Source organism: Hemiscyllium ocellatum, chromosome 34 (genome assembly GCF_020745735.1).
Source record: "Hemiscyllium ocellatum isolate sHemOce1 chromosome 34, sHemOce1.pat.X.cur, whole genome shotgun sequence".
Classification (NCBI taxonomy): domain Eukaryota; kingdom Metazoa; phylum Chordata; class Chondrichthyes; order Orectolobiformes; family Hemiscylliidae; genus Hemiscyllium; species Hemiscyllium ocellatum.
Window position 1 is genome coordinate 16,035,714 of NC_083434.1, and position 13,488 is coordinate 16,049,201.

Here is a 13,488-nt window from a genome sequence, read left to right on the forward strand (position 1 = left end):
TTTTTCTTTATTGCCCAGATCGCTTGTCATTTTGAATTCCTCCATTAATTATTTTACTTGGAAAGGTTAAGATAATGTTACCAACTAGTGGGAATAGAACAAAATTAAATGTTCTTGCACTTAGGTTGGTTCAGTTTTTCTTTCCTAATCTAGAAACTAATATTTAATCATTTTCCCTCTTTCCGTAAACCTACAGCACAAAACAGATGATCTGTTCATCAATCTCACTGTGTACATATGGGGTGCCTGGTCTCTATCCATTACAAGTGGCTGTAATTCAAAAGTATTCAACTGGCTCAGTGAAGAATGAGACTGGAATTAACATGATAATGCATACAATGCTCAAGTCTTTTGATAGATTATGGATTGCAAATAAAGGTATTTGAATTTGGAGGAAGTACATTCTAAATTAATTGCTCCAACCTCGATTTGTCATAGCTGGCTATTACTTAATTTGCTTTACTAATTCTACCTACGACTTTGCTTTTGGCTCATTTGTATTTTGGTCCAACCAATTAGACTGAAAATTAGTCACAAAAAAAGGGTTTCTCATTTATGTAAATTTCCCAAATATAAATAGAGAATCATATTTGCACAGCTAACTGTACAAGGAACAATATTGCTGCACTGCAGCACCAAAACAGATAGGGACTGATGCTTTCATATTGTGAGAAAGAGCATTTAAATGTAATATCCAGATCCATTTGTTTCACTATGAATTAACCTTTGGTTTTTGAAAACTTTCATATTTAGCATCAGGAAATGAAATGTACCATTTGTGTATTCTACTAGTTTTCATTACCAACTTGGATTTCCACATGAAGAAATTACTCCATGAAAATAATTCATGTGACCTTTCTTACAGTTGGAGCTGCTCTTATCTCACGTTTATACGCTATGTCATTGCAGACTTATCAGAAATTCCTAGAAACATAAGTCTACAGGAAACTGAAATTACAAGGTCCCTCAGTAGTTCACATCTAACAAACCTCTCTGCTGTCAAGGTGTCGACATCCAAGATGAACAATCGAGAGCTGAAAAAAAATGTTTCCTTCAGTAGTTTCTGAAAATAAAACCTCTTCCAGAGTACACCAACATTTTGAAAAGAAGCTTTTATACGTTCGTTAATAATTTCCAAGAGAGTAAGTGTACCCAGTTTTGCACGACAGTAGAAGTGCACCACAAGTAGACCGCATCCTCTTATTCAGCAAATTTATCTGTTTTGGGGATGATAATTAAAGGAGACTCCATTCTTAAGTGAGCCGTTCACAACAACTTTATGGTTCTCTTCGATGGTTTCTCTGCTAAAGAGTGTGTTCTGATCACTGTCAAATTCTGATTCAGATATCATCAGACTTGAGTTATGTTCTGTGCTTTTGTGTTTCACACCTGAAGTGGAAAATCATAATGCAAAGTCAACAGCTGGTACAACTCTCAACTTTGTTCCTTTTTAGTATTTGCATCTTGATCAAACACATATCATCATGTTGTTGTGGTTCTGTTCGCCGAGCTGGGAATTTGTGTTGCAGAAGTTTCGTCCCCTGTCTAGGTGACATCCTCAGTGCTTGGGAGCCTCCTGTGAAGCACTTCTGTGATCTTTCCTCCACCATTTGTAGTGGTTTGTACCTGCCGCTTCCGGTTGTCAGTTCCAGCTGTCCGCTGCAGTGGCCGGTATATTGGGTCCAGGTCGATGTGCTTATTGATTGAATCTGTGGATGAGTGCCATGCCTCCAGGAATTCCCTGGCTGTTCTCTGTTTGGCTTGTCCTAAAATAGTAGTGTTGTCCCAGACGAACTCATGTTGCTTGTCATCTGTGTGTGGCTACTAAGGATAGCTGGTCACACCAACTAGCCACGAAACGACATGGCCAGCTATCCTTAGTAGCCACACACACACATGACAAGCAACATGAGTTCGACTGGGACAACACTACTATTATAGGACAAGCCAAACAGAGAACAGCCAGGGAATTCCTAGATGCATGGCACTCATCCACAGATTCAATCAATAAGCACATCGACCTGGACCCAATATACCGGCCACTGTAATGGACAGCTGGAACTGACAACCGGAAGCGGCAGGTACAAATCACTATAAATGCTGGAGGAAACATCACAGAAGCGCTTCACAGGAGGCTCCCAAGCACTGAGGAGGTCACCTAGACAGGGGACAAAACGTCTGCAACACAAATTCCCAGCTCGGCGAACAGAACCACAACAACGAGCACCCGAGCTACAAATCTTCTCCCAAACTTTGAACATATCATCCTATGTGAACATTGCAAACAAAAAGCAACTTCTATAAATTAAATGCCTCACAATTCCTTACAATCACTGTAATACCTCTGGAGGCATACTTAGAGGAAATACAGCAAAATTATTATGAACAGAAATGTAATTTTAAAAAGTTGATCATTATAAGTCATGTAGGTTAGGGTAAATATTTGTCAAGACACCCTGCTCCAAAATACAAATGAGCCATAGTACCATAGGAAATTTAACCACCTGAAAGAGAGACAGGGCCTTATTTTAGCATCTTATCCAATATCAGCACCACCAGTAATGCCCAGACCTCAGTACTGCATTACAATATCAACCTGGATTATTTGCCAAATACTTGGAGTGATAGTTAAACCCATAATCTTTTTATTTAAGGGCAAAAGTAACATCACAAATATTACATAAGGGCTCCTATAAAGAAGAAAAATGGAAGAAACACTTTATTTTTTAAAAGTGAACTACTGAACATTTATCTAGGGCAATGTGGGATAACTATCATTCTAGTAACCTGGAGGTATTTCAACATTGCTCTGATTAATAACCTTTGAAGGTAAAACAAGCTACCAAAAGTGGTTTGAATATGCATTTAGAAATCTTATTACATTCTAAGAGTTTCTTCTGGTTATACATCTTGGAATTGCTAGAAATACAGCACTAACCATATTTTGGCCTCAGTGCCATTTGTTCCTGATCATCCATGTTGTCTAAGATGGTGTACTTGTTTTTCTTCCTTACTTTGGTTCGCTTTCTGGTGCAAAAGAAATTTGTGTCACAAAATTGAAAGTTGTTCCAGTAACGTGTTACTTTTCCTTCATGGTTCCTAATGAATGATGCAGAGGTTCATCATTATCATGTACAGTATGCCTACCTCTTACAGCAACAGATACATGTCCAGCATATTCCGCCAATAATGATGATCATTAGAAACACTGACAAAATCACATACAACACACTCCAGTCTGTGAACAGAAAAATGAACAAAGTTTATGAAAGCAGCTGAATCACGCTTCAAAATCTGCATTTATATTTATATCATATATATCACCTTTCACAACCCCAGAACATGCCAAAGCACTTCACAACCAATGAAGTACATTTTAAATTGAATCATTTTAAATGTAGGAATCATAGCTAATTTGTACATAAGGTCCCATGAACATCAATCTGATCATCATCAGATAATATTCCTTTATTGATGTTGGTCAAGGGATAATTATTACACAGAACTTAGGACAGAACTATGCTAAGTTGCATATGGATCTGGAAGAATCGAAAAGAGTTAATATTTAATTGAGTGCAATTAAGCAATGAAGACTTTGTAGGAAAGTAAAGTCTAATGGGAGACAGATCTAAGGCTAGATTCTGAAAAATAATGTAGTAATGTAGGGCTTATTATAATCTATAAATAGCTGCAGAGATGTCATCTTATTTACATGACTCTTCTCATTCATGCACAGCAGTGCACATAAGACCCTGAAAAACCCCTGAAGTTAGAAAAGATTAGCAGCTCACGTAACATGGTGAACAGTGTGAGACCTGAAGATTTAACAGCACCAGAATGAACATGACAAAAATGCGAGTAACTCAAAAAAAAGGAGGTAATACTGATTGCTGAGGACAGCAGTCCTCCAAAGAAAACTTGTGACAAGTCTCATTACTGAAGAATTCCACAAAGAACAAGACAGAAAGCAATTCAGGTGTGATGAGACACCTGCTGGAACAGAGATACAGATGACATCACAAGGTTTTGGTCTGTGGCAGTGGTTCCAAGTGCAAGTTTACCCAGTGAGCAAACAGACATCAAAGATTGTATGGTATGACTTGCCTGTATTGCAAAACAAAACTTTTCACTGTACCGAGGTACATGTGACAATAATAAATGAAATCAAAAACTAAAAATCTTTGGTTCAAAGGGGGAACCATAAACTGAACAGTAACTCAGGCTGAGTGTGTAGAAAATGCTGTAGCTCAGATCAGGAGTCATTTGGCTTTTCAATTGTGACCTGTTGTTATAAAGCGGAAGGTCTTAGCAATAGTAACAACCGCTTTTAGTTTGTTCCTGGGCAGGAGGCCACAGCAGGAACATCTGGCCTGCAAAGAGAAAGCATCCACCTCTCTACTCTCTGGAGATGTGAAAGAAAATCCCTCTTGTAGCTAGTTCACCTTTCCCATAAGTTTCTTTCTCTGCAAACTCCCTGTTGAAAGGAGTAAAAACACCTTCAAAGGCACTGAAAGTGTAGATCCTCAACCAATTGAGAATCGGTGTGTTCACAATCCCATCAGCAGGGAATGGAAAGGAACTCATGGACCAAAAGGAAAACCTTCATTGATGTCTGTGATCTGGACTGGTCCGAGGACTGCATTTTTCTAACTATTTTTGTCCTTTGCCATCCATAATACTGGTTCCTTGTCTTTGCGTTTGTTATATGTGGATGCAAATATTAAGAAAGGGGTACAGTTGAGGTTAAAGAATTATAGATTAGCATAAATACTCATTTTTCTTGTTAATGGGTAATATGTATAAACATTCTATACATATTATTTAACTTAGATTAGATAGTTGGGTAAAATTGGTCTATTTAGTAATAAACTTTTCACATTTGTGATGATTCCAGAAATAGTGGAATTTGATTTCCAGCACACTACACAAGAGAGTTGTGACACAACATAGAAGGAGATAATTCTGCCATTATATTTGTGTTAGATTTTTGAAAATTCCACTGCCTAATCTTTTCACCAAAACTCTGTAAAGTATTCCAGCTCTGGAATATCCCATTGCTCTTGGAAAGCTCTTAACGAATCTGATACCACTTAAGGCATTTCAGATCCTAGCAATACTCAATGTGAAATCAATTTGCCTAATTTCCTCTCTAGACATTTAACAATGATTTTAAAACAATGGCCTTTGTTACCAACATAGCTGCTAGAGAAACAGTTTCTCCCTACTTGTTCTACCAAAATATCTCATAGTTTTGAACATTGCCATGAAATTGCCACTTAATCCTTCTCTGATTTAAAGACAGCAATTACATATTTTCAGCCTCGCCACAAATATCTGAACACCGTCATACCAGGAGTTATCCTCATGTGTTTTTCTCCAAGGCACATCATCAAAGCACAGTGCCCATAACTGGACACAATAATGTAGCAGAGGTGTAACCAGGGATTTGCAAAGATTTGGTATGGCTTTCTTGATTTTATATTCAATCCGCTAGGAGAAAGTGAGGACTGCAGGTGGAAGAGAGCTTCTTCAAGGAAGGCATCCTTGTAAGAGGATTTGCAGTAGGTCAAAATCTTCTAGGAGAAAGTGAGGACATTCCTGAAGAAGGGCTCATGACCGAAACATCGATTCTCCTGTTCCTTGGATGCTGCCTGACCTGCTGTGCTTTTCCAGCAACACATTTTCAGCTTTATATTCAATCCCCCCTACTTAAAAAGCCAAGTACCCCATACAATTTCTTAGCTGCCTTATCAACTGGTCCTGCCAACTCCGTAAACATGTAAATCCTGCAGGATTCTGGACTTTTATTAGATATTATTATAATATGGTAATGGATTGTTGTAAAGTAATAATGCAGTTACCTGCAGTAATGCAGATTATATCGCTTCTCCATGTAATTCTTCTCAGAGTGGGTTTCACTTCACATTTATTGACTTGAAATTGAAATCTGCTACCATCCTCTTCATGATTTTTATCTACAGATTTCAAAATTTAATTCCCTATATCTGGGTCATTTAGGTATAAGAAAATCAATGTTTCTGATGGCAACCCCTGAAGGCTGTACTCCATACCTCTTTTTAGCTCGAGAAATGTCCTTACATCATTACTCTCTGTTGCCTAACACTTTGCAAATTACGTACCCAAGTCACTACAATCACTTTAATCCCATGTGGTATCTTTTGAGTATGTCTGTTATGTGATCAAGTGTTCTATTAGATATTCATCATTCAGACAAAAACATTGCAGCACTGAAATGACTCCACAACACCGGTGAATTAATGCTTGACACATCTGCCTAAACTTTCTCTTTGGCATTTTAAGTAAAGCTCAGTAATTCACGTAAGAAGATAATGTGTTTTGTGACACCATGTGAGAAGGCACTTCTGACAGCTTTGGCCAGACACCATTGCTTCAGCTCAGGAACATGGGCCACTGTCTAATAAATTCCAGTTGATAATGAGAAATTGTCACATAGAATGTCATATTAATTCCTTTGATAAATAGCTATGAACACTGTGAGAACTGATACCTGAGTCAGCCTGGGTTGTTTGATAGAATAGGAATTAGAGCATAACTAGTCTTATCTGAACAGAGTTTCCCGATAAAAGCAGGGTTATTTTCTAAGCACATTAAGCAGAGGATTGCAACATAATAATCCTGTCACTTTGTTATTTCAATGAGGTCTCCAAGGCCGACTGTTGAGGAAATCAACCAGCCACATCTGTTCTAGTTTGAACTTCCTGTGGCACTAACAGCCATCAATGCAGGCTCACTGTTATGATATCACAGTGCAGATTTTCACCTTGGGTCTATGTGGGTTGCGCTTTGGCGGGTCGGTGTGGACTTGTTGGGCCAAAGGGCCTGTTTCCACACTGTAAGTAATCTAATCTAATCTAATCAATGGAACAAAAGCAGTTGGGTTTTGCAAAAGTTTTGATGCCTCTCACCCGATTAACACCTGGATTGTTGAGTGCAAAAATTTACCCTCAAGTGTGCTGTCCTGGAACAAGTTACTCATCCAGACAATATGTTGACAATCTTGTTCAGCTCACAATATGTCCTCTGGTTCCCATAAATTGGAGATAATCATGCTCTAAATTCTAAATGCTGGCGATTCATTGGGCAGTTGTCCTTTTACGCTCCACATGACGAGTGAACTTATAGCCTGATACATTGTTACTCAGCACACAACTGCCATGCCACATGAAGTACAGAACATGAGCTTTGTTGAAAAAAGATATTTTGTCAAATCTCTTCATCTTGCACTCATCAGGGTATTTCAACTCAACTGAAGAGGTGACAGTCATTTGCTGTTTTATTTATTAGGGTAATTCCCTGACTAATCAGTCAAATTTAAACAAAGCCTAGCTGTTAACTATCAATCAGCATTCACAGGTGTATCCTCCAAGACTATGTCTCTACTAGAGTCTGCTTGCCAACCAATCAGCACTCTCCTCATGAAATGGATGAGAATTGAATTTATATTCTTGCAAAATGTTTTGATATGAGGGCAAGACAAAAGTCTTCGACAAAATGTGACTTCTTTCAGCAAGAGATATATAACAGCTCACCCATACTTTCAAGTGAAACTACTCACCACAGTTGCTCTCTCCGTCGTCGAAGTAACGCTGGATTAGGTTCTCCATCCAGAATGCATAGCAGACACAACGCTTAGTGAATGGGTCACAGTGCCCATGACCTGAGCATTTCAGAAAGCAGACTGCAAACAGAACAAGCCATCAAAGATTATTCTCCACAAATCCTTAAGTATGTGTGTAATGAAACCCATGATTAAAAAGTACAAGGTTTTAAAGCCAGATAATTCCTGGAGGATCTCCTATTGCGACAGACCACACCGATGGAATACAGACGGTTCTGATATAACGTGATGGTTCCATTCTCATGCAATCTTGCGTTATAGGAAATTGCACAAAAGCTGCATCATTCAAATTAATGGGGTCGGAATCATGTTATAGCCAATACAAGTAAGGAAAGTTCGTGTTCTACAAATAATGGTCTAAATTCTTCAATCGCATTAAAGCCAATTTGCATTGAAGAAACTTGTGTTATAGCAGAACGAACTGTATGAGAAACAACAAGGTTGTAGTGTTACAGAGCATGGACTGACAAATTACTCAGACCCCTAGCAGCAAAGCAAATAGCCATTAAAATTTGTAGCATATTGCTTTATTCTTTGTTTTATTTAACTCCTCCAAGCAAAACTGGGCTGGAGCCAATTGAGACCCACAGGTAGTCTATTAATGCCCATATAAGGATCTCATCCTGTGGCCCCCACCTCATGGCCACCCACCCCACCATCATACATGTCCAGCCTTGGATCTGTTAGTAATGGGAAAAGTCACCACTGTCCTGTTCAATACTGAGTGCAACAAGATGCTGCCGACCTTCTCGAAAAGAGTCAATCCAGGATTGTTGCCAGCTTTGTAGCCAGAGACTGAAAACCCTGTTGGCTCCAGAGGATTCCAGCCAAGTTCTCATTCTGTGCCACTAACCTGCTTGCTAAGCATTGATTCCATTAGTTCAATCTTCATCTAACAACTTCAACACACAATATATCATTGCACCAGTGAACTGCAATACCATCTGTGACAATAGTCCTTTATCAAGCACTCTTTCACTTACAATGATCAATTATAGGCCAATCCACCCAATATTAGTGGTTGAGTGAAAGTGGATTGGAGCTGGAATTCCCTTATAATTTCTAAATTCAGCTTTCTACAGAAATTGGGAACAAATTTACTTGGAATTTGGACAAGTATCAGCTAACAAGTTAAACTCAGCATGAATCTGTTAAAGGAAAACTAATAATTGACCTGAAATGCTAATTCAGTTTCTTCCTCTGTATACCCTGCCTGATCTGCTATACGTTTCCACCATTTTGTTTTATTTCAGATTTCCAGCACCCATACTGTTGTATTTGGTATGGAAAAATGGATAGTTTTCTGCAAACCAATAGGTTGACTTAAGTCGTGCATTATGGAGATGCCTATAAAAATAAAAAAAAACATTAGAAAAGGATAGCCCATACCCTCAGGCACTTCAAAGTGCATAAGGCACTTTAAAATGGACATTGTTTTGCTAATATTTCTGTTATAAATTCCAAAATTGGTATTTTAATTGAAACTTGCCACTTTGCCTACCAAAAATAGTGATTCAGTGTCACCACTGATGAAATGACATAATCATCAAATTTAATGCCCACCATAAAAGTTACATTTTAAAGTATTTTCAAAGATAGATTTAAATGTAAGGATTTGTAATTAGAAAAGTTGACAGGAAGCCTAAGAAGATCCAAGATATGCAGAAAAGAAACTAGCAGAGACCACTATCAATTTCCTCAAATAAAATCCTTTGTGGACGCGGGGACAAAGCTGATTAATTGATGGGCAAATGCAGCAATACATCCAGATAAAACCAGACTTCATTGATACAACGGTTAATATCATACTTATGCAAGTCTTCAGGAAATGTTATTTTCTCGTACACACTTTATCAATATAATTTACAACAATATTGATTGTAAATAAGACTTTGGTCCTATGATGGGACCTCTATAAGTGGAACCATTCAACAAGGTAAATTTTGAAGATATTACAACTCACCAGCTGTATCTATCCTCAGGGTTTTAAAAAGCAGGAAGTCCATTTTCTCTCTCATGAGCTGTTTCTGCAAACTCCTGGCCACATCCACACCTTTGGACACCCTGTACGGCTGCCCACCTTGAACGTAGAATGTCAATAATGTACTGCAGAGATGCACAATAAAAAACTATCAATCAATGTCATAATACACGTAGTTTTGTAATGTCCAGCACACAGAAGAAAGTCTTTAGTTATTACCACAAATTTTAATTGAAACAATGGAAAAGTTGTTCATCATCAGAAGGGTCTGTCAACCAAACCTCCAGAGACAGCAAAAGGACAATTTACAAGACACAAACTCCTGTTCACAAACCCAATGCATTGCTGTATTTAAAGTAAAGGAAGGCTATAAGGTATGTTATTCCCAAGAGAATGCATTCACAATCATTTAAGTGAATCGTGCCCTGAGTTTGGAAATGATTTACCATTTCACGTGCCTTTTTCAAACAGGGTTAGGATTTGTAAAGCATCATAAATATTAACAATCAATCCTGAGTGTGAACAAGCTGGGGCACAGTTCCAGTATGAAAAGCCAGATAAAAACCAGCAAGCTGAAGGGTATTGGGTGGAATGGAATCGATTCGATTGAAACACCTTGGTCTTCTGAGACACCTGGCTGGGACTTCTACTTGGAAGGAGGCAGGGCTCATAGAATGGTATCTCCATCATCCCAATGCTGTACCTTTTGTGACAAAATGTGCTTTAAGAGGGATTTGTTCTGTCCTGTTTCTCTTGAGGACAGGTGCCGAGGTCTCTGCTCCATGGAAAGGACAGTGTATAGTTTTGGGTTTTTGTAAAATTAGACAAAAGAAGCATGAGTGGGTGGAATCAGGCTCACAAAGCCCCCAGGGTTTGAGTTTTTCCTTCAGTTGTTGAAGTTGGTGTTTTTGAACTGGAAGCTGCTAGATCCAGCTCTGTCCCTGCTGCTGCTGCTGCAAAAACCTGAGTTTTTTTCTCAGCTGCTAGATTCATGCTTCTGGTTTCTCCTTTCTCCTGAACTGGAGGAGATTGCAGATGAGAGAAATCTGTTTTGCTGAATTTGCTTTTGCCAAGGGTGTGTTTCTGGGATGCTGCTATATTGGAACAGTTAACAGCAATTCCATCTGCCTTCCTAATTACTTGTTGTACCTGCAGACCAACCTTCTGTGATTCACAGACAAGGACACTCAGGTCCCTCTGAATATCAGCATGCCGCAACTTTTATCATTCAAGTAATACTCCTTTTTACTGTTACTACTACTAAAATGAATGACTTCACATTTATTTACATTCTATTCCAGCTGCCAGACCTTTGTCCACTCACTCAAAGTATCTATGTTCCTCTGCAGAGTTTCAAAGTCCTCTGCACACTTTGCTCTGCCACTCATCTTAGCGTTATATGCAAACTTTGACACCATACACATGGTCCCCAACTCCAAATCATCTATATAAATTGTGAATAATTGCAGTCCCAACATCGATCCCTGAGACACACCACTAGTCATTGATTGCCAATCAGAACAGCACTACGTCACCCCACACTTTGCTTCCAGTTGGTCAACCAATCCTTTATCCATACTAATAGTTTACCCCTAACACCATGATCCTTATCTTATGCAGTAGCCTCTTGTGCAGCACCTTGTCAAAATCGTTTTGGAAAACTAGGTATACCACATTCACTGGGTCCCCGTTGTCCACCTTGCTCAAAATTCTTCATAGAATTCCAAAAGATTTGTTAAACATGACCTGCCTTCATTAACCCATGCTGTGTCTGCCCAACGGGACAATTTCTATTGGGATGCCTTGCAGTTTCTCCCTTGATAATAGACTCAAGCATCTTCCCCAGTACAGAGGATAAGCTAACCAGTCTATATTTCCCCATCTTTTGTCGACCTCCCTTTTTAAACAGTGACATCACATTTGCTGTTTTCCAATCCACTGCCCCTGTGAGCAGCAAATTTTGGAAAATTACCACCAGTGCACCCACGATTTCTCCCGCCATCTCTTTTAGTATTCTGGGATGCATTCCCTCAGGGCCAGGACACTTGTCTATCCTTAGCTCCATTAGCTTTCCCAACACTACTTCTGTAATAATGATTGTTTCCAAGTCCTCATATACTTTCATCTTTTGTCAATTATTGGCATGTTATTAGTGTCTTCCACTGCAAAGACCGATACAAAATACTTATTCAATGCCTCAGCCATTTCATCATATCCCATAACTACATCCCCATTCTCATCCTCGAAAGGACCAATGTTTACTTTAGCCATCTTTTTTATTTTATATATTAATAGAAATTTTTGCTATGTCTTTTTTTTTCTTCTGTGTTAGTTTTTTTTCTCATCTTCTATCTTATTTTTCTCTACAACTCTTTTTGTGGTTTTCTGATGACCTTTAAAGTTTTCCCAATCTTCTGGTTTCATGCTGTGTTTGCCCACTTTGTATGCCTTCTTTTTCAATTTGATAGCCGTCCTTATTTCCTTATACACTCATGCACGTTACTGTCCTTCTTTTTCATTGGAATATAATTTTGCTGAGCACTTGGAAAATTGCTTTGAAAGTCTTCCACTGCTTGTCAACTGCCCCACCATAAAATCTTTGTTTCCAATCTACTTTAGCCAAGTCCTCCCTCATCCTATTGTAGTCTCTCTTATTTAAGCAGAAGACCCTGGTATTGGATTCAACCTTCACACTCTCCATCTGTATTCTAAATTCAACCATACTATGATCTCTCCTTCCAAGAGGATCCCTAACTATGAAGGCAAATCATGATAATGGCCACTGCTTGTTTAGATAGTGATAAGCTCTCTTCTGAAAGGTGTGTGAGCAATCTTTGTGTCCTTATCCATTTCGGCCTATATGTAACTTCTATTCTATAGCAGTGTGGTTAACCTATTTAATTTTCCAACTAATGGGCGAACCAAGCCACTGAACCGTACCAGGGGAACGAGAGACAAACATCACCTATGCCAGCAATGCTCACATGCTGAGAACAAATTTTAAAAGGTGCAGACAATAAATAATGCTGGAAATTCTAAGCATGGTCCCTGAAGGAAGAGCCCTATTACCTGGAATCGGAATGTGCCTGAATCTTCTGGACATTGATGTCTGTGTCAAACACCCCAAGCAGCACTGCCAGCTGTCGCACAAGAGTATCCTTCTGTTGCTCAGTCAGACTGCTCACTGTGACCTGGAGCACCAGCTCCACCAAGTCATTCTTCCTCGGATCTGTCGGCACATGCACACAAGCATCAGGTTAGACATTGGAGAACAAGGAATGTGATTTCCCATATAAATTGATATCTTTGAGAAGAAATAAACATTCTATATCCATGGAATGCAATTGGTTCTGCACATGCCATGCCCCCCCAGCTTTATCCCAGACCTTGGTGCAATTTCAGTGCTACCTAAGGACTTTCTTTGCTTTGACAGAGACACCAACAATTAACTTCATTGACAATCAGTGATAGGCAGTAGCATAGTGGCGTTGTCACTAGACTAGTGTAGTCTGTTCTACTATAACACAATAGTTACATTCTTGTGTAACCTCATGTTATAGAAATTCTTGCATTAGAAATAACGAGGCCTATGGGAAAAACAGAGTTGGGGCGAACCACCAAACATATCAGTAAAAATTGAAACAAAAATAGTAGTTAGCCTAACACAAATGATAGCACAGTCTAAGTAAATGTTAAAATCTTATAGTTTAATGAAATAATTCAATAAATTTATCACTAACGGTTTCTGAGTTTGCTCAATTACAGTACTGTGTAAAGACAGAGGCTGAGGGTCATCATCAGTATCATCATTACTCTCAGGTGCAGTTCTGAGTGCAGGGTTACGGTG

The 13,488-nt window shown here is 38.8% G+C and overlaps 1 protein-coding gene across 1 annotated transcript in view; it reads right to left on the bottom strand.

The window, feature by feature from the left end:
- Positions 1-1,213: 1,213 nt before the first annotated feature.
- LOC132832151 (dyslexia-associated protein KIAA0319-like) overlaps positions 1,214-13,488 on the bottom strand; it is a 133,978-nt gene continuing 121,703 nt past the window's right edge. The window contains exons 17-22 of the mRNA XM_060849900.1: positions 12,711-12,870; positions 9,624-9,766; positions 7,598-7,720; positions 3,148-3,238; positions 2,939-3,027; positions 1,214-1,389 (exon numbers count right to left, since the gene is read on the bottom strand). Of these exons, the coding sequence (XP_060705883.1) occupies positions 1,214-1,389; positions 2,939-3,027; positions 3,148-3,238; positions 7,598-7,720; positions 9,624-9,766; positions 12,711-12,870 (782 nt within the window). The remainder of the gene's footprint in view (positions 1,390-2,938; positions 3,028-3,147; positions 3,239-7,597; positions 7,721-9,623; positions 9,767-12,710; positions 12,871-13,488) is intronic.